This window comes from Odocoileus virginianus, chromosome 7 (assembly GCF_023699985.2).
Source record: "Odocoileus virginianus isolate 20LAN1187 ecotype Illinois chromosome 7, Ovbor_1.2, whole genome shotgun sequence".
NCBI classification, from domain to species: Eukaryota; Metazoa; Chordata; class Mammalia; order Artiodactyla; family Cervidae; genus Odocoileus; species Odocoileus virginianus.
The window spans coordinates 81,780,568-81,801,569 of NC_069680.1; the positions used below are offsets into that span (position 1 = coordinate 81,780,568).

Genomic DNA, 21,002 nt, shown 5'->3' on the forward strand with positions numbered 1-21,002 from the left:
GGTTGAACTAAGTATGAGTTATCAAACTTTGCTGTGTTTGAGACAGAAAGTTTATTTTTTAAATGCATATTCTGGGGTTCTACCTCTCAGATAATATGATTCACTTGTGAAAAGGCATCTTACAATTATTTTCAGATGAACTGGGTGTGGTTTTGGTATTTGGGGGACTTAATTCTTAAGTCTATTTTCCGAATAACGTGAAATTCAGACTTTAAAAATGCCCCTCACACACACACACACACACAAGTTGGAAACCTGAAACAGGTTCTATTTATTTATTTATTTGGGAGATTCAGTTTAACTATTGTTATTATTCAGTCACTCAGTTGTATCTGACTCTTTGCGACCCCATGAACTGCAGCACACCAGGCTTCCCTGTCCTTCACTATCTCCCGGAGTTTGCTCAAACCCATGTCCGTTGAGTCAATGATGTCATCCAATCATTTCATCCTCTGTTACTTCCTTCTCCTCCTGCCCCCAATCCCTCCCAGCATCAGGGTCTTTTCCAATGAGTCTGCTCTTCGCATCAGGTGGCCAATGTACTGGAGCTTCAGCTTCATCAGTCTTTCCAGTGAATATTCAGGGTTGATTTCCTTTAGGACTGACTGGTTTGATCTTGCTGTCCAAGGGACTCTCAAGAGTCTTCTCCAGCACCACAGTTCGAATTTCAAGTCTCCAATGAAGAAAAGGATGGATGACAAGTCAGGCAGTCTTAAAGAGTTTATGTCCCTGTAGCAGAGATTCCAGCAAGAGCAGCAACAGCTCCCATATCAGGAAAACAACATGAAATGACAGCGATGAGGAAGTCCTTGAACATCACAGTTCAAGGCGGTTTTATGTTTACTGAGCATCTTCTGTGTGCTGAGTACTAAAACCTCCAGCCTGGAGAAAAATGTGGTGTGGGCAGAGAACAGATAAGACTCATGCATAGGGACTTCTTAAGTTCCTAACTTCTCTAAGTTCAGCAGGTCCAGGATATTACTTTATGAGCCAAAGTGAGAAAAAAAAATTCAAGGAGTGATAGTGGTGGATGACTCAGAAAGGATTCAAGATAAGAGTTTCTTAGAGATGGTCAGAATGAGGTCATTGGCAGCTTGAGTGATAACTACTTCCTGGACTGGTGGGTGTGGAGGGGTGCTGAGTAGCAGGGGTGGTTCCTCAAGTAAGATCTTGAAGTCTGGCTACAGGAGGTACAAGAACTGGTTGGTTTTAGAACAAGCACCTGCTTCAGCCTAGTCTGGAAATACCTCAGATGACAAAAGCCAGTGTTAATGGGGGCAGGCTGTATGCCTTATACTTTTCATGTCATCGAATCCCTCTATCAACCTCTGCAGTAAGTACTGTTTTTATACCCATTTCACAGGTAAGGAAATTGAGGCACAGAAAGTTTAAGTGACTCGCCTATCACACAGCTGGTAAAGTGCAGCACAGGAATGAGAGCCCTGGTTCTTCTCCTCCAGGTCCTGCACTCCCAAGTGCTGGGTGATATTTACCCACACTGAGTAGTCTCTGGACACATCAGTAAATCTCAATTCATTTGTCACTTGGTCTTGTTGTTGTTTCCACGTCAACCTATGGAAGCAAGTGAGTACAGGAGGGCAATTTGCCTGCGTTCACATAGAAAGATGGCAGGAGAGAGAGGCACCCATCAGAGTGTGAGTTACTCTCACAGGACTTAAAGTGGCTGGACACAGGGATCTTGAGCTTTTAGCACTGTGTGAAACAGCTAGACAGCCAAGATGAACCAGGGACTCTGCACCCACTAGAAAGAGCAAACTTTTATGGACTTCCCTGGTGATCTAGTGGTTAAGACTCTGCTTCTACTGCAGGGTGTGCAGGTTCGATCTCTGGTTGAGGAACTAAGATCTCACATGCCATGCAGCACAGTAAAAACAACAACAACAGTCATTTAGCTAGTCTCCAGCCCATACCCACCTCTGCATTCCTGATGACCCCCAAAAAGAAAGCTATATTTGAGAAGAAATGACTTTTTTTTCACTGAATATTTAGAAAATGTTGGGGTTTCAAAGCCTTTCCCCAGGCCCAGATGGATGGAAAGTTCATTTGAAACCAGTAACACACTACCTAACATTATTTTTAATATATATTTTAATAATATACTAATAGTATATAATAATTACATATAATAATACAGTATTATACTAATAATGTATGCATATATATTACATATACACATACACAGATATACACATACACCCACGCAAAATGCACTGGTCATTTTGGGTTTAGCTTTGAGTTATTAAAAGGAAAAACACAGCCTAAGCATAAAGGGCTGTAATTTGCTTCTTTTTATCCTAAGTTAAGGACATTGCTTTATCAGCTTGGAGTGTGTGTGACTGACCTATTGGCCTTTCTCTGTCCAGGAGTGAAAATATGTGCTTTGAAAATGTGTGTACATGAGCAAAGAGAAAACTGGAAGGATAATTGTCATAATGATGGGGTAATAAAACCAGGCCCTGATTTTTGTGACTATGGTCATTGCTGCTTCTACAACTGTCACAGCATAAGGAAAATGGTGTGAAACATCCATTGAGAAGTTGAAAGGAGACCTTATTGTCTGTTGAAGAAAAATTGTGGCATCAGCTTTGGCTGCGCTATGAGGGCCACAGTTGAGGATAAAAGGGGTATACATGTCCACCTTCCCAAGGCCATCTGTGTTGTGCACCGTTAAAAGGGATGTGCTGGGAGTTATGTTGTGGTCCAGTGGTTAAGACTCATGCTTGCACTGCAGGGGGCGTAGGTTTAACCCCTGGTTGGGAAACAGATCCGACTGCCACTACGTGGTATGGCAAAAAAAATTAAAATATGTACTGGTTATAGTGCGTAAGGCCTAATACTATGTAAGTATTCTAGAGGAACTTACTTTTTTTTTTTTGGCTTTCCTGGTGGTTCAGATGGTAAAGAATCTGCCTGCAATCAATCCCTGGGTTGGGAAGATTCCTCTGGAGAAGGGAATGGCAACCCACTCTAGTATTCTTGCCTGGAAAATTCCACAGACAGAAGAGCCTGGTGGGCGACAGTCCATGGGGTCAAAAAGAGTCGAATTACAAACTTCACAAAGTTTGTTTTTTTTTAAATAATTTTGAATGATTGCCTCCTAATTTATCTTTTGTAAGGGATATAGCATTCCATACAAAATGTTTTTAAAGCTCAGTAACAGACATGAATGGTTATTAGCAATAGGAGATAATTACTCTGGAGAATCAACATGGAGAATCACATATTGCCTTCCGCTGTTTTGGAAGTCATATTGGGCAGGGAGGCACTGCTATTAAGCCTCAAGGCTGTGCCTTTACCTGTAAAAGTCAGCTCCTCGCAGTGTCCTGGTCTGGAACCCAGCCTGCCTGGCTTTTCTCCTTCAGTTCATTCTGTGTCACTGTGCAGCTCAAAAATGCGCTGAGGTCATGTGTGGTTAAGAGGAGAATTTACCATAGTCATTTTCCCTCCTGACCTACCTATTATAAGACAGTCTACAGAGATTTGCAAACTTCGTTTTCTTTCAGAAGGCACAAGGGGCTGCCATCTACCGGGCTCCGCCGAGGGTAGGGGAGTGGAGAGTGGGAGGGAGGCAGGGAGCGGGCGTGGAATCCTGACCTCAGAGGGGGCTGTGAGGTGGTGCCGTCCTGCACACACCATCCCTGGGGGCGCCTGAGGATGCAGCACTGGCTTCGGTCCAGGTACATTGGAGGCAGGCCTAGAAGTACGGACATCCATCATGCTTAGTAAGATCTTAGGTTGTAACGGCTGCCTTGAGCCTGCAGACATTTTTTATACAACTCACAAGCCTGAAGAAGCGCTCTCTGCCTCTGCGGCCATATGTTTCTCCAGCTGGACCTCCACCAGTCTTCTGCTGTCCAGAAAGTTCTCATTCACTAACCCAAGGGTAGCTCAATGGCTTTGCTGAGGACGGCTGGAAGTGTCAGCAGGAGTCCTGGCCACAGGGAAAAAGCAAGCTACCTGGCCTTGGAGGAGACAAAGTTCTCAACTTGCCAGTCTGTGTCTTCAGATGCTGTGTTTTCCTCACTCAGTTTAAACCTGGAGAAAAGTAAATAAACACATTGAAATATGTGAAAAACATTCTTAGTAGCATGCTTTTTTTTTCCTTCTGTGATTGAGACTTCCTCATCAAACCCAACAGTGGGAAAATGAAAGAACAGCTTTTGTCCTAAGACTAGAATCCACCCACTTATTTACTCTGATTAGCCAGTGACCTCTGGACCCTGTTTTCCATTGTTCATCTTCTATTCACCTGGGGAACTGGGGTTGTTTTTGCTTTTCCAGATGCTGTTTTTCAGATTGGTTGATACGTTGGTTGGAGTTACAACTCTCTGATACCCTTTGGAGTTCTGGCCAAAGGGCCAACGTTCACTTTTCCTAATTCTAACCAAGTTGCTGGGTCTTTACTATTCAGACTTGGTTGCTGCCTTCTTGGTTATTTTTCCTTGGAGTGAGTTTAGGATTCAGTTCCTCATCCTCAAAAGCCCTAACTGGAAAGAAAATCGATCCCGCATTCCCTGTGGAAAACTCCTTGAAAAAACCCACAGGGAATTGAGCTGTTATGGATAAAGCTCTTACTTTTATTGACATATTTATACTTGATTTACACAGAAACGAAGCCCACTTCTTTACTTTAATAGCATCCTCATTACTTGCTGGTTAGTCTCTGACTACACTTTCCGTCACCTCCCCACCATTCATTGCCCCTCCTTTGCACAACTGTTTTTTTCCAAGCCATCCCCTCGTCGGCACTTGTGCAGGTTTAAAGCTTTTCGCATCACCTGTACACTACAAAGTATGCAGGAGCAAAATGATGTCTCAGATAACATAAAGAGGTCTTAGAACACCCCACACCAGCAGTATAAAATCCAAAATCCTGATAGTATTAGTTTGGGGAGACCAATTAAATTCAGGGATTGCTATGAAATTGTGCAATCTGAATCAGTATTTTTCAAATCAGGCGAGAGAGCAGTATTATGAGGAAATCACACTGATTTTCACTTTCTTTCTGGTTTGTTGGTTTCACAAAATGCTTAAATAAGAATAAAATTACAATATTTCTAAATGGATTGTGCAACTGCTCTGAAGCTTGACAATACACCTCCCAACACTCACAATAATACAAGTGGCATATATCTGGTGGGTTACCCATTAAACGACTCTGACAGATCATATTTCTGGTTAATTGTTAGTTCCTTATGACCTTAGACTTTGCCTGTGTATTTAATAACACCATCTGCTGCCTAGGGTAGCAATGCCACCTTTTAACATGAGGATTACTGTTCTTACTTCGTAAACAACCGTGCTCCATCAGAGGTGTTGAAATTCTACCATAGAATTATTTAAATTATACTACCTATGGAAAGCTCAAAAAAAGAAACTTGACTTTCTTGCTTCTGCTAGCTTTATGGGCTTCTCCTAAAATGTCATAATTTATATACCATAATAAAAGCATAAAAAAGATTTACAAGTTGTATTCTTGATCTGCAAAATGAAATATTTTAAAAAGAACTCTGACTCTGTTGTGCCTGTCTTGTCTGTCTTCTTCCAGGCTAGTTTCTCACTGCATTATCTCTGGGAAATTTCCCAATAAAACACGATTAAAAAATAATTCCCACAGAATGAAATGAGATGACATCTTTTTTAAAAAATCATCACCCAAGACCATGCATCTCTGTTCTGGGGCATGTTAAGAATCCTGCTGGTGTTCAAGAAATATGAAAACTTCTGTTACCACGTGGCCTATGATAGGGTAAACGTGGATGGGGTTTTCAGTGGGCCCCTTTGTTTGGGACCCACAGATGCCCCTGGGAAATGAACTCTTGGTGGTCAGAGTGAGGGGTTGAGGGGGTCAGAGTGTCTACTTTAACTTAACCAGGCCCATGCTGTACAGTACACTAATTTAGTGCAATTCTCCAAGTCATGAATCAGAACTGCCTAAAAACAGAGGCTCTCTGGAGTGGGAGAATTGTCTTGCACCTAACCTGTATCTCCTGCCAGCAAGGGAAGCTGCATCTTTCTGAGGCAGAAGAAAGAAACACCATAGACTTGTTCATTCATTTATTTGCCCTTTAATCCATTGTTAGCCTTGATTACAAAAGGAGCTGAGGGGAATGAAAATTATTGCTTAATTTTACTGGGGAAATGAAAAAAGGTGAAAACTTTTCCCTAGTCGCTGTAATTTTTCATTCCTTAACATGGTGACACTTTTAAACAGCAGGAATGAGCTTTAGAGAATAAAGTATTCTAGGTAGTGTGTGTATGATTTTTTAACTGATGCTGGGAAAGATTGAAGGCAAGAGAAGGGGACAACAGAGGATGAGATGGTTGGATAGTATCACCAACTCGATGGACGTGAGTTTGAGCAAACTCGGGGAGAAAGTGAAAGACAGGGAAGCCTGGAGTGCTGTAGTCCATGCGTTTGCAAAGAGTTGGACATGATTTACTGACTGAACAAATGACAAGGCTCATAGAATTGATCACTATAAATCCAGCACTCACACAACCTACAACTTTATGCTAAAGTGTGGATACTTCACAGAGTATGAGTTTGTTGTTGTCTTTTAATTACTTGGAACGGGAGAGGTTGGCCTGAACACTCATCACATGAGAATAATCAAGAGGTTGTCTGCCAACAGAAAACAATTTCAAAAGTACAGAATGTAGAATTCAGAGCCTACACCACTTGATAGCATCCCCAAAAGGCATGTCCTAACATGTTTTCAGTGTAAGAGAGCTTCAGCATTCCAGGCTTTTAAAAGAATGTCTCCTGTTACAGCTAAAGGGAGCTGCTTGTCCTTTTCCACACTCTGAATTCATGGAATCTGGAAGTCTGATTCTGGAACACTCATTTTCAAATAAATTGAGTCATCTTTATATGAAAACTAGAGAACTAGGCTTTTTTCGCCTGTTTTTGAAGAATAGTTGAAATGAAACAACAACCACATGTAAACGCTTCCCACCATCACACTTTTTAAATTTATTTTTTTGGTTGCACTGGGTCTCCATTGCTGTTCTCAGCTTTCTCCAGTCGCCGTGCACGGGCTTCCCATCGTGGGGGCTTCTCGTGTTGCGGAGCACAGGCTCTAGGAGCACAGACCTCACTAGCAGTGGTACACGGGCTTAGCTGCTCCATGGCACATGGGATCTTCCTAAATCAGGAATCAAGCGCTTTGTCCCTGCGCTGGCAGGTGAATTCCTATCCACTATACCACCAGGGAAGTCCCCACCACGATTTCTGAAATACGCAGAACTGATGAAGCTTCATTAAGTTTTCTCATAATCAGAACCAAATAAATGAAAGTTGTATAGAAAGCCACAAGTGTAACATTTCACAATGGTTAACAAGAGCACAACAAATTTCAAAACATCAGAATTCCTAGAACTTACTCTCACAACATCTTTCATAAATTCAGTGTATAGCCAGCAAAGAATCACACAGCTATTAAGCAGTGGGATCCTGGGTGAGAATACAAAAAAACCTCAAAACAAGTTTCCACATCCTGCTGACCTATTCAGCCAAAAGCTGGTCAGTGTATGGAATTATTGTTAGGTTTTGTTTTGTTTTTTCCTTCTCTTTTCTTCAACTGTGGCCCTCTTGAGTAATCTGAAGGGCCTGTGGTTAGTATACTGAATTTTGCCCACCACATATATACATATATATCAGTCTCTTGTGGAAAGAAATATTTTCTATAAGCTTTGAGACACTTTAGTAGGGCATATTAACGCTGATACAGATGCTTTTCCCCTGGCTAACTTAAACTAAGTATAGACTGTGGTTTAGACACTCCTAGCCTGGGATCTGAGCCCAAACCAAGCAGACATATTCTCAGATGATATGATGATCTGGGAGCCATTTAACCTCATAATTTTATCCGATGGCACAAAGCCCCCAAATAGCGAACAGGCACTTACAGTCATTTTCCTGCATTGTTTTGTGATTCCATATGAGTCAGAAGAATGTTGGGCTTGGCTTTGCCACATTCTCCTTGTTTCCATTATCCTCACCCACCATATGAAGGGTCAGAGCAGAAATGGCACCAAGTTCAAAATTCCCTCTTCCAATCAAGCAAAACACAGACCCAGAGTGTTCCAGTCATCTGTGTCAGGTCCCAGCTGCGTGAAGAGAACCCATGGTCTCACAGACATCTCCTGTGCAGATATGTACATGTATGTAAAAGAGAACCTGTGAAAGAAATAGAAATAGGAGGCAGCCCACCAGTGGGCTAAAGAAAGAACTGCAGTTTGGGAAACCTGAATTCTAGCTGTTGTTCGACTATATATTCCTTCATCTCAAGGCAACTTCCTTACTGCGCTGGTACCTCAGTTCACCAAATCAGTAAACAGATGCTCATGTCTTAGTCATCATTAAGGATAACGAATTGGTCTGCTAAGGCAAACATGGATAGTAGGTAGGCAGATAGATAAATGGAAAGAAAGAATAAAAGCAGTCTGAAAAAACATTCACAATCTAGCTACTTCTTAAAGGCTAAAAGATAACAGCCCCTAGGAAGTTCATAAGTGCTAGCTCCCAGGTATGTTTCGGAACCAACTTTATCACTCAGGAATTTGCTTAAAGGGCTGAGGAGGCTTGCCATCTAGCCCATCAAAGTTCATTTGTATTTGCATTTTAGCTGTCTGTAACAAGCTTTTTAGTAAACATGTTATATTTAGTCAGTTACTTTTAGGAAATCTATTTCTCTCTTTCTGTCCACCAGCGGTCTTTTGCTAGGGCTCAAACCCAGGCTATCTGCTCCCATGGATTTAGTTTTCTTCTTCTTGGTATGAACTTCAGTTCTGAGTGTGAATCTGAATTCTATGGTTTTGCACTCCCCTTGCCAAAGAGGTACCACCACCATGTGGGCCCAGGAATGGATGTGGTGCCAAAGCAGATTGACGTTCACTCCAATTAACAAATTACAGCCCACAATCAGGCTTTTAAACTTTCCTTTCTTTTCTCCTTCTACAGGGAGTCAGTTTTCTGTGTCTCCTTTATACACAAAACTGACCAAAAAAAAAAAAAACAAGTTAAAGTTTTCAAATGCTTATTGTTAATATTTGCATCTCTGGATATCACTGGGCTATCACCTACATATATAATTGCTTTAAATAACATTACTTTGTGTGTGTTTGCTAAACACATTAGACCAGGGCAAGTCAGTCGCCAGAACAGATTATAGAAACCCCTATTGGTAGAGGGCAAATTTTCCTGTTGATTGGCATTCTTTTGTGAAATATATTTGCATCTTGTCAAGAGAAAGTCAATCTAGCACATACTGGCTCCCTTCCATTTCATAAGAAATACAAACAATAAAAATGAAACTTCATTTGAATAAGTTACAGTCACTTGGCTTCTGAGAGCCCCTTCATAATGGTGAAATTCCATGAAACATCTGACTTCATGGTTTTTTCTCCTCAGTGCCTTGTAGCCCTGTTGTATTTACCTGTCTGCATGCAGAGTAGCCAGAATTGGAGTCCTATACAAAGAATTAAATGATTTCATGAGACTTCTCTTTTTGTTTTTAGGGAAATAGGGCATAAAGAGTTGGAGGTGCAGTATTCCAATTTGGTGAGTAACCAAACCATTTCCTCGCTCAACTAAATCCTAAAAATGAATTTTATATCCAAACACCAACATCAATTTTTATCTGTAGTTTATAAATTCTAAGTTTCACCAGCATAAAAGGGTCTACCATTTAAGGAGTTCCATACTAGGCATGGCATGCTGGCAAACTGACTCACTTCTACCATATCTCTCTATTTGTTGTGACTGTTGACTTTTCTTTGGATCTACTGTCCTATGAACTATACTAGAATCTTGTTTCCTATAAATACGGGTATAGAGGGGCAAATCTTAACATTCTTTTTGTTAACACTCACAAATGTTAACATTCTTCTTCTAGGCCTCTAAACTGTGCATACATTTTTTAAAAAAAATGCAAAACGTATATAGTATGTTCTGGACTATGAGTGTGTGTATTAGTCACTCAGTCGTACCTGACTCTTTGTGACCCCATGGACTGTAGCCTGCCAGGCTCCTCGGTCCATGGAGTTCTCCAGGCAAGAATACTGGAGTGGGTAGCCATCTTCCCAACCCAGGGACTGAACCCAGATCTCCTGCATTGCAGGCCGATTCTTTACTGTCTGAGTCACCCATTCTAGACTATATCGTTCGACAAAAATACTCATACCTGCATTTCAGTTCTGGCACTCATCTTTAATGTTATTGTAAGAAAATCACTTAACTGTTCACCATTTTAGGTTTTCAGCTTCTGAAAAAGGACAAGAATAAAATTTACACTCAAAATAACTTTTCTGAATGCCCATATGAAAGCAATAATAAACATAAAGCTATCACATCATGCTTAACCTTTCAGAATTGTAACATCTTCTAGTTTTTTCAGTCCCCTTATTCCTGAATGTGTATGTAGGAAAGTTACCTTTTTAAGTAGGCAAGCTAATGAGAGAAAGTGTATTATTATTTTTAAACATTATCTTTAAGTTGGTTTGCTCTTTTGTCAGTGTCTTCCCCCTGGTATCTTTTAAAGGATTTCAGTGAATGTCTTAAATAGAGGTTACACCCGCATCCAGATATTATTCCAGAAAAGTGCATTTCATCATGCTCTTTCCAAAAAGTCAATAGGAGGGTTCTGGCATCAAATGGCTGTTGAATGCCTTCCAGTTCTCCTCCAAATTTCCTTGCAGACTGAGCAAGTGTGTGACCTCAATCTCTCCTTTATCTGTATTTTTCACTTAGCTCTTTAAATTCTGACATAGTAGTTAATCTACATCAAGGCCCCAAATTTTACTATATGTGGGGATTGTACCTATGTTTACACACAGGCTGGTGACTAACAGCTTCCGTGTGTAATATGTGGATGATTGAGCGCTTCTGTGATTTCCTAGACCTTCCACAGAGTTTATCTCCTTCATATGCAGAAGTCTCTTTAGTATCTGAATGTTTTCTGCACACAGGGGAGGTAGGCTATAGGGAGAGGTCAAACAGAGGGAATGTATTTCTAAAATAGCATATTTGCAATTTGAAAACCAGTAGAATTGTCTCATAAAATGGTACTGCTTAGAAGGAAGGTGCTCATATCTATTACAGAAGGTTCTTTTATGTCATGACTCTCCATAGTATGTGTGGATGTGTTATATAAACAAATATGCTCAAATATGTATTTATAACATTTTCAAAGTGGAAAGCCTTGAATATCACACATGCTCTTCTAGTCTTAGGATACTTCTGGCCCAGTACAGGAAGCCTAGGATGGTAGCCACAAATATTCAGATGCCACATGGCTGCATTTTTTTTTTTTTAACCTTCAAATATGCCAGGGTCAGAGTTTAAGAAGTTTTAGTTAGGTTGAAACATCATGCTATTAATAGAAGCTGCACTCTAAAGAATGAAGGCTGTGATTCCATGCGTGGATACAGGGGACATGAAGGAACTCAGCAGTCCCTAGAAATACCACCTCCTGGACAGCACCCACACATTTCTGGGGGCGGGGGGTCACCGCTCTCCCACAGCTGTGTGTCCTCCAGGCAGAGTTCCATCAGGGTCGTCTGGGGAGAATCACTTCTTTACACTGCCCTGTCACCTGCCAGTACAGGGCTGTGGTGTGTTAACAAGAGCATCTCAACTGGAGTGAGCTCCAGGGTTCAGATTCCGATTTTAGATGGTTAATGCTCACTCAGGGGAAACCTGTGCAGGGGCTGGATTTGTTCTGCCCACTGAGCTACTGCTTGGAACTGCTCTGTTTGGTTTACCTTCAGTCACTTCCCTAATGCCAGTTTTGGAGAGTAGCATACTGAATGGCTTTCCTTTTGCTTCTAAGCTGCAATTTTTTTTTTAATGTTAGAAATTAGAGCTGGAAGGAAGACTGTTGCTCCATCTTATCTCAGCAGGAGTGTTCCCCATAGAATATTTCTTTAGTTCTTAATACAAATTGCAGCATTTCAGCATTCTGCTAAAAAGCCAGCTTCAACCCACTGACCCACCAACACTTCACCCAGCATCAGCCTGTCTGGCCACATAGGAATGTGTAGGAGGACACCACAGCCAACCTGGTAACCTTGACTTGGAGTGGCAGAGATGATCATGGTTCTCTTTTGAGAAGATCTGGGGCCTTTTAAGCAAGAGGGCAGAGTCTACGTGACTAAAACATACCAACTTCCTCTTTCATAAGTCATCACATGATGAACTACAATTACAATTCCTGCCTTGTCTCTGCGAATTGCAGACGCATTGCCTCACCCTAGAAACCCTGCTCCTGTGTGTGGAGGCGGCGGCTCTAACTGCTGCGGCAGCCGCTTGGAAGGGTTCCAACTCCAGTCTGTGCCGGGAGGGAGGGCGGTGGGTGGAAGAGGAAAACAAAGCTCTGTTTACTTAGCATACATCGATAAAGCTGCTTCGGAGAGACTTGAAAGACCAGGCAGCATGAAAGACTTTTGATACAATATAAGGAATTGCGCACTGGGTCCATGGCCAGCCTTAACCCCCTTGATTCCGGATCCTTTTATGGCAAGAGAAACCAGAACTAAAACAAACCTCTCCATTTTCCACTGGGCATTTCGTTAGGGAAGTTACAATAACTTGAGGTTTCAACACTAAACAGGCAGTGTAAAATAAAAAGGAAATGCTCTTCATTTGGAGAAGAAAAGCTCTGTTCCATAAAAACCCTGACTTACTACCCCTCAAGGCAGAATTTGGAGCTCAGTGTTTCTATTTTGGGATAGAGCGACAGGCTGTCCCACGAGGATATTACAGTGCCTGCCTGCTCGCAGGTAAATGAGTAAAATTAGGCCATGGCTGTAACCCCGAGTTGTTTTCTTTTAATATTTCCATCTCAGCCTACTGAGGCCACTTCCTGGGGAGTATCGAGATGGCTCATCTCTCTTCAGCACAGAGCCTGGGCCTCATTCCCTTTGGTTAGTGGCCTACTGGCTGAAGTCACATGCTAGGAGAGGCTCTGGGTCTCCCAGGAGGTCCTGAAAGCGGTGCACGACAGCAAGGACCAGGTGTGGCCAAACCCACAGGCACCAGCTGCTGGTGATCGGGGTCTATGCGCCCAGCTAGGAAAGGGTGAGGCAGGATTGTAATTGCAGGGCAAGATCCGGGAGCAGATGGGGAGACCTTTACGGAGGCGCACCTTCTCTGGAAATCCCCACAAGAAGACATTCAGGCTTTGCCTGCAAAAACGTTTAGGTCTGGCATTACATTTTGTGTGCCATTTTCGAACAGGTTTTCTCATGTGCTTTAAGCAGCTCCCTCCACTGTTTCTCTCAGGGTGTTTTTCCTCTTCCCTGTGGTTAATCCTTTGAGGCAACCTGGCATTTTCAATAGCAACAACTAGAGAGAAACGTCAGCAGGATTTTTTTCTCTCTTTCCACCTACCAATCCAGTCGTAGGGAAGATAATATAATTAGTACCCTGTTCTTCCCACACTTAACCAGCTCATTCCAGTCTCAGGGAGAGAGGTGGGTCTGTTTTCCAACAAAGGAAGCTCGGGAGGCCGCCCTTCCAGAGCTGAAGTGTAAAGGTCCCAACTGAGCGTGACTAAGCCCGCGTCTATTAGTCAGGAAGACTAACGACCAGCCAAAAGTGATTTACCATAACACACGCCAGCTCCTCCTCCCGATAAAAGTGTGAAACTCAAGTGCTCAATTCAGTCTGGGCACAGCCTGTGGCTGCCAACGGTGGCAGAACGCGGCGAGACTGGCTGGCTCTGCACCCACATGTCGCCTTCGCGCCAGGCGGGTTTGCACCCACCTAAGCCCAGCCTGGGCCGTGTGGCGGGCTCGAGGTCGCCCCTGCCCGCGCCGTGGGCCCGGGAATGCCCGAGATCTGCCGGGGCCGCGCGACCCGTGGGCCAGCCAGCCGCTCACCCCCAAGCGCGCGCGGACCCCGCCGCCGCTCGTGCCCGTGCCCCGCTCCACCTGGAGTCCAAGTTTGGCCCCGCGGACGGGGCCGGGCGGCCTAGAGTCGCCGGCGGGGGGCGGAGCCTGCGCGGTGACGCGGCCGCTCTGGCCGCTGACCCCGGATCCCTGGAATGTGCATTCGTTCAATGGAGCCGCCAGTGCCAGCGGCGCAGAGTCACGTCTGCGCTGAGCGTGCGCACTCGGCGGCGGCGGCGCACGCGGCCCGCGGCCCCGCGCCCACGTCACGCGGCTGCCGCGCGAACCTGCGCCAGGCGGCCGGGACCCCCGCGCGGTAGCGCGGGCCGGGTGGGAAGGAGAGTGGGGTCCATCGCCATGTGCTGCCGCTCCCTCCCGGAAGGGCTCCGGGAAGCGGCGGGTGGACTCGATCCTAGGCCTGCGAGCACGCCCTCTTTTAGTAAAACTTCAGGGGACCTGCGGCGCCTGTGTCCTCCCCAAGACACATGCGAGGGTAAAAGCATTTGCCGAAGAGTTCAAATAAAGCTCCTTAAAAGATGTTTAAAAATGGACAGAACCAAGTTACAAAGTGCCCTTGCTATTCAAAACACGAGTTTTACACGGTTTGCTCTAAACGGACCTGGAGAGGAGGGAACTCGGCCCGAGTGGTCGAGGTAGTGGAGCGGGTGGAGGGAAGCAAGCTGCGCCAGCCACGCGTTCACGTCGGGGACACAGGCCGCGGCGCGGACGGGAGGGCGGGCGCAGAGGAGCCGGCTCTCCCAGCAGCGCCCGTTCTGCGGCGGGGGGAGGGGGAGGGCGAGGGCGCGGGGGAGGGCGGGCGCGCGCGCGAGGGGAGGGGGCCCGCGCAGGCGCCTTGCGAGGCTGTCGAAGAATCAAGTCTGTAGAAGTGGAGCGGCCGCGGCGGCAGCAGCAGCAGCGACGGCGGCGGCGGAGCTGAGGCGGGCTGGGCGCTGACGCGGGCGCTGGAGAGCGGCGACGCCAGGAGCTGTGAGAGAGCAGCGGAGCGACCCGGGGTCCGCGCCGCGCCCGAGCTCCGCGCCGCCCGGCCGCCGCCGCCGCCGCCCCGGCGCGGCATGCCCCGCCGCTCGGGCTGAGCCTGCCCCGGCGGCCGCCCCCCGCCCCCCGCCCCCCCGCCTCCCCGCCCCCCCAGCCTCCCCGCCCCCCGCCCCGCACTCCGCGCCAGCTGCCGCCGCGACCTGCTGCGCTCCCCCGCGTCCGCGCGGCCCGTCTTCGCCCCGGTCTGGAGGCCAGCCGCGGCTCCAGCCGAGCCCCCGCCGCCGCCGCCGCGCCCGCCGCGCCGCGCCGCCCCGCCGTCCACCCGTGCCCGCGCCGGCCGGGGGGACGTGCTGCCGCGGCTGCAGCCCCTCGCCCCGCGCCCGCCGCCCCTCGTGCACCGGGGGCGCTGCGCGGGCGCCGAGCCTTCGCGGGCTTTGCCGCCGCCGCCGCCGCCTCTGCGGCCGCCGCCGCCGCTGGTGGGGGAGACGCGGGGTTGGGGGGGGAGGAGGGCGCGCGTGGTGCCGGCGGGTAGCGGCGGCGCCCCCTCCTCCTCCGCCGCCGCCTCCTCCTCCGGCGCCGCGGGCTCCTCGGACATGGCCGCGGCGGTGGCGGTGGCCGCCGCGTCCCGGCGGCAGTCGTGCTACCTGTGTGACCTGCCCCGCATGCCCTGGGCCATGATCTGGGACTTCACGGAGCCCGTGTGCCGCGGCTGCGTCAACTACGAGGGCGCCGACCGCGTCGAGTTCGTCATCGAGACGGCGCGGCAGCTCAAGCGGGCGCACGGCTGCTTCCCGGAGGGCCGCTCCCCACCCGGCGCCGCGGCCCCGGCTGCCGCTAAGCCGCCGCCGCTCTCGGCCAAGGACCTTCTCCTGCAGCAGCAGCAGCTCGGCCACGGCGGCCCCGAGGCCGCCCCGCGCGCTCCTCAGGCCTTGGAGCGCTACCCTCTGGCGGCCGCCGCAGCCGAGCGGCCCCCGCGCCTGGGCTCCGACTTCGGCGGCAGCCGCCCGGCCGCCGCCCTGGCCCAGCCGCCGACGCCGCAGCCGCCGCCTGTGAACGGCATCCTGGTGCCCAACGGCTTCTCCAAGCTGGAGGAGCCGCCGGAGCTGAACCGCCAGAGCCCGAACCCGCGGCGCGGCCACGCCGTGCCGCCCACCCTGGTGCCGCTCATGAACGGCTCGGCCACACCGCTGCCCGCCGCGCTCGGCCTGGGCGGCCGTGCCGCCGCCTCGCTGGCCGCCGTGTCCGGGGCCGCGGCCGCCGGCCTGGGCTCGGCGCAGCCCGCCGAGATGGGCGCCCACAAGCGGCCAGCGTCCGTGTCGAGCAGTGCGGCCGCGGAGCACGAGCAGCGCGAGGCAGCGGCCAAGGAGAAGCAGCCGCCGGCGGCCTCGCACCGCGGTCCGGCCGACAGCTTGTCCACCGCGGCCGGGGCGGCCGAGCTGGGCACCGAGGGCGCAGGCAAAGGCCGCGGGCCGGGCGAGCAGGACTGGGTCAACCGGCCCAAGACCGTGCGAGACACGCTGCTGGCGCTGCACCAGCACGGCCACTCGGCGCCCTTCGAGAGCAAGTTTAAGAAGGAGCCGGCCCTGACTGCAGGCAGGTTGTTGGGTTTCGAGGCCAACGGGGCCAACGGGTCTAAAGCAGGTAGGGGCGGCTGTGGAGTGAGGGGATCTAGGGGCAAAGCGGGGCCTGAGAGCCGAGGAGGGGGTGCTCTTCCTATTGGCCGTTCTCCCCCGGCCCAGAAATAGCAAACATCCAACTTCCTGATCTGCTCTAGGCGGAACCAGTGCTTAGTAGCAACGTGTTCCTCTGCTGAAGCAGCATAACAGAGATGAGTCAGAGGGCCCGATAGGCAGCGACACAGGGCTTTCCTTTCCCAGCACATTCCTGGTCGCCAGCTTGAGGGCACCAGTCACCTTTTAACCTGAGAGTTGGGGGTGGGGGCGTTAACTCATGTGCACAGGGCAGCCTGGGTACATGCAGGCGTGTGGAAAAACAGGCAGTGCTGTCCGTGCCATTTTCCGTGCCCTTTTTTTTTTTTCTCAACTGCTAGACTGCCTCAGCGCCTTCTCAGTCTAAGTGGTTTAAGTTGCACGTGCTCTTGAAACTTGGATTTTCTGTACCAGCTTTTGGAGAATAGAAATTTTTCAGCGGGTTGTGTTACGTGTTAGTGAAAGAAAGATCCTTTTTAGTGCATGTTCATTTATTTCTTTTTTTTTCCCCTTTTCTGTCTTTGTTCTTCCAGTTGCAAGAACAGCAAGGAAAAGGAAGCCTTCTCCTGAGCCAGAAGGTGAAGTTGGGCCCCCTAAGATCAATGGAGAGGCCCAGCCGTGGCTGTCTACATCCACAGAAGGGCTCAAGATCCCCATTACTCCTGCATCCTCTTTTGTGTCGCCACCACCACCCACTGCCTCACCTCATTCCAACCGGACCACACCGCCTGAAGCGGCCCAGAACGGCCAGTCCCCCATGGCAGCCCTGATCTTAGTAGCAGACAATGCAGGGGGCAGTCATGCCTCGAAAGATGCCAACCAGGTGCACTCCACCACCAGACGGAACAGCAGCAGTCCACCCTCTCCGTCCTCTATGAACCAAAGAAGGCTGGGCCCCCGAGAGGTGGGGGGCCAGGGGGCAGGCAGCGCTGGAGGACTGGAGCCAGTGCACCCCGCCAGCCTCCCGGACTCCTCTCTGGCCGCCAGCGCCCCACTGTGCTGCACCCTCTGCCACGAGCGGCTGGAGGACACCCACTTTGTGCAGTGCCCTTCTGTCCCTTCGCACAAGTTCTGCTTCCCCTGCTCCAGACAAAGCATCAAACAGCAGGGAGCTAGTGGAGAGGTCTATTGTCCCAGTGGGGAAAAATGCCCTCTTGTGGGCTCCAATGTCCCCTGGGCCTTCATGCAAGGGGAGATTGCAACCATCCTTGCTGGAGATGTGAAAGTGAAAAAAGAGAGAGACTCGTGACTTTCCGGTTTCAGAAAAACCCAATGATTAATCTTAACTAAAACTGCTTGAATTGTATATATATCTCCACATATATATATATCCAAGACAAGGGAAATGTAGACTTCATAAACATGGCTGTATAATTTTGATTTTTTTGAATACATGTGTTTCTATTTTTTTTTTTTTTTGACGACAAAAGGTATGTACTTATAAAAGCATTTTCTTCTTTTGTTAACGTTATTAGCATATCTTTGTGCTTTATTATCCTGGTGACAGTTACCGTTCAATGTAGGCTGTGACTTGCGCTGCTTTTTTAGAGCACTTGGCAAAGCAGAAACGCTTCTAGCTGTATTTGTATGCACTTATTTTAAAAAGAAAAAAAAAAGCCAAATACATTTTCTGACATTGTAAGATTGCCTTACTGTCTGTCATTCTTTACTGCTGGCCCCTTTCTCAGGCTGGAGGCCAATTGGTGGAGAAGGAAAGGAAATGAGGAAAGGGGCACTGTTGTGAAGTGGGCATGCCACTGAGAAATTTCAGCAAGTTCCCCCCAAACCTTGCCCTTTTAGAGTAACAGGAAATCGATTGTGAATCTTTCTCGATTTTGTTCTTAAAGTTCAGTTGTTAGGTTATTGATGACTGCCTGAGAGTTGCTGCTGAGAGATTTTCAGGACTGTGGGGGGGTTTTGGGGGTGGGGGGTGACTTTTTTTTTAAGGCAGAGTTGACCACTGTTCACTGCCCATGTGATCAGTTGTAAGATGACAATGCTGCATGCTAGTTGGTTACATAATATACAATCCAGTGACTCAAGACAGTGATAACGGTTGTTGGTGGGGACAAGATGGCACTGCCATCTTTGCATGGAGCCTGGCTCTGCAGCGCCACTTGATCTTTTCAAACCCCTTGGAGCTCTGTCTGTCGTTGCTGTGGTCGTTTCCTTTGAAAAGAATTGAAAGAGAAGTTACAGTCCAGGTGAACTGGAGATTGTGGGATTGGTTTCGTTTCCGTTTTGTGTTTTGTTGTTTTATCATTTACCTGTAGCGCTATTGCTGTTGATATGATCACCTACACCCTGTTTCTAGTGAGTGCTAAATACAGTATGGTACAATGACAGTAACAGCGTGGGGTGCTGCCAGGACTGCCCGTGGGCATATCAGTGACAGCCCAGATGGGGGTGGAGGAAACCTGTAATTTCTTTCTCACATGTGTTTGAAATACCAAGTGAATAATACTGTTCTTCTGGACAAAAATGATAAACTAGCAAAAATTAAAGAGTTTTACATTATAGACAGGCCCCACCTCTCAAACTATTTTTAGAAGCCTTTTGTAAACTAATTTCTTCTGATCACTATTTTGCATCAGTAAAATGATTTTTTTTAAACCAATAAATCATCAGTTATTAGAAATAGTTGTCTCACAGTGATACTGGTTTTTCTTTTGTGCTGTTATGATTTAACATTGACAGGAACACTACTTTAAATCCTTTTATGTTCAGGTGTTTGTAACTTGGCCCTATAATTAGGCTGAATCATGGCTTCGAGGTCTACACTTCTGTGTATGGTTCACAACCGAGCTTTTAATTTGAAAATACAGATTGTTACCCATTTTGGATTAACTTTTTCACTTGTGTTTTTGTCTTTCTTTTTAAATTGCTCAAATATTTTTTAATGGTCGAGTTATTAACACTTGAAAATCAGATACTGCACCAAATACAGTATTTTCTTCATGGTGTTTTTAATGAGTGCACCTATTATGTGCAAATTCATGTTACCGGTCATTGTTATATTACAAACAGACTTGCATGATTAACCAGTTTGTTGTTACACTTTTTTTAAAAAATTGGAATATCTATGACTCAGATCAGACTGGTTTCTCTTATGTAAATGCACACATGCAGAAACACAGTCGATTTTACATGCCCATAAAGACATTTGTAAAGAATTCAACTTACTATGGTCTGTTGTATAAATGTGTATCTAGGCACTTTATTATAAACTGGAGTTTGACCTCATAGACATTACAAGTTGATCAGTCATTTGACCTAATTTGTGGTAGCTATCTGTATGTTTTGCAATCTTTATACAGATAAGCTTTCCAAAAGATTAATAAAGAACCATCCTGCTGTTTTGAATAAGTCTCTCCAGCTGTGGAAAAGACAGCCTATGGTTTCTCTGCGCTGGTGTTCAAGAGGGAGAATTTAAACAGCTTTAAAGGGGATGCATGTTGAGTTTACTCCTATTAAAAAATAAGAGTCCGACTGGCCCTTGGGTGGCCTTATAGAAGGCTTGCAGCTGGAAAAGTGTTGGTCTGGGTTATTTCTCTGGCATTCTCTGAAGTTAAGAAGTTAGCACTGGGACATGGGTTTGATTCTTTGTTGTGCTGATGACAGTGCAGAGATTCTCCACAGCTGGATAAAGATGTCAGAAAGCTACTTACTGTACATGGGCAGTATCAGATTTCAAATCCTAATATTTCAGCTGTGCTTTTAATACTCAAAATATTAGGGGATGGGGTGTTGAAGCTTTCCCTTTTTTTGCTTTAACAATTTATAGAATTTAACAGATGTACTGTCTTTTATGTGGCCTCACGTTAAAAGTTATAAGAACGTACACATGGTTTACAACTTTATTACTAGATACCTTTCCTTGGCCACCAAGTATTTTAAAAGTGTGCCACCTTTTAACCTTTACTTTTTTTTTAAGTTGAAGGTGATACTTTTTCTATATATGATGAAACTCATGTCAACTAAAGTGAGTGTAATCTCAGATATCAACATTATTTTAAAATCACGCTATGGAAATATCACCTGCATTCTGTCATTTGTCAGATTTACAGTACTTTTTTTTTCTTTAACTTTTAGCATTAAATAAAAATAAAATTGGGAGCACTGAACATTTTCTGAGGCCTTTTTAATTATTTAAAGTAAGCTTAGAGTGGCTCTTGTTTTAATCACCAGTGGCAATGTGACCAGAGGATGTGTGGGTTTGGGGTTGGGGTTTGACTGAACCAGCAGGAGAAAGGCAGGAGATAAAAGACAGGGAACAAAAAGGCAACTGATGGAAGGAGGAAGAAAGTGCTAGGGACTGGGGAAAGGGCAACTGGATAGGGGAAGCAGATAAAGAGAAGAGCTGAACAAAGTACAGCCAGAAAA

The 21,002-nt window shown here is 46.8% G+C and overlaps 1 protein-coding gene and 1 long non-coding RNA gene across 4 annotated transcripts; one reads left to right on the top strand and one right to left on the bottom strand.

Moving 5' to 3' along the window:
* Positions 1-247: 247 nt before the first annotated feature.
* Positions 248-14,221, bottom strand: LOC110132657 (uncharacterized). Of its 2 annotated transcripts, XR_011488830.1 has the most exons (3): positions 13,631-14,188; positions 6,003-10,289; positions 248-4,056 (listed from the first exon to the last, which is right to left on the bottom strand). It is a non-coding gene; the product is annotated as an uncharacterized lncRNA (long non-coding RNA). The 2 variants fall into 2 exon arrangements; XR_011488829.1 differs by having other exon boundaries at positions 6,003-14,221.
* Positions 14,222-15,270: 1,049 nt separating this feature from the next.
* On the top strand, positions 15,271-20,743 carry IRF2BP2 (interferon regulatory factor 2 binding protein 2). 2 transcript variants are annotated; one of them, XM_020886106.2, is made up of 2 exons: positions 15,271-16,551; positions 17,153-20,743. In XM_020886106.2, the coding sequence occupies exons 1-2, from the start codon at positions 15,504-15,506 to the stop codon at positions 17,866-17,868; spliced, it is 1,764 nt and encodes a 587-aa protein (XP_020741765.2). In that variant the 5' UTR covers positions 15,271-15,503; the 3' UTR covers positions 17,869-20,743. The 2 variants fall into 2 exon arrangements, with proteins under 2 accessions (XP_020741765.2, XP_020741766.2); XM_020886107.2 differs by having other exon boundaries at positions 15,271-16,503.
* Positions 20,744-21,002: the final 259 nt, after the last annotated feature.

Excerpts from the sequence above, each read along its gene's own strand:
- IRF2BP2 (XM_020886106.2), top strand. The coding sequence starts at position 15,504 with ATGGCCGCGGCGGTGGCGGTGGCCGCCGCGTCCCGGCGGCAGTCGTGC. Across the intron at positions 16,552-17,152 it reads GGCCAACGGGTCTAAAGCAG|TTGCAAGAACAGCAAGGAAA; the intron begins GTAGGGGCGGCT and ends TTGTTCTTCCAG.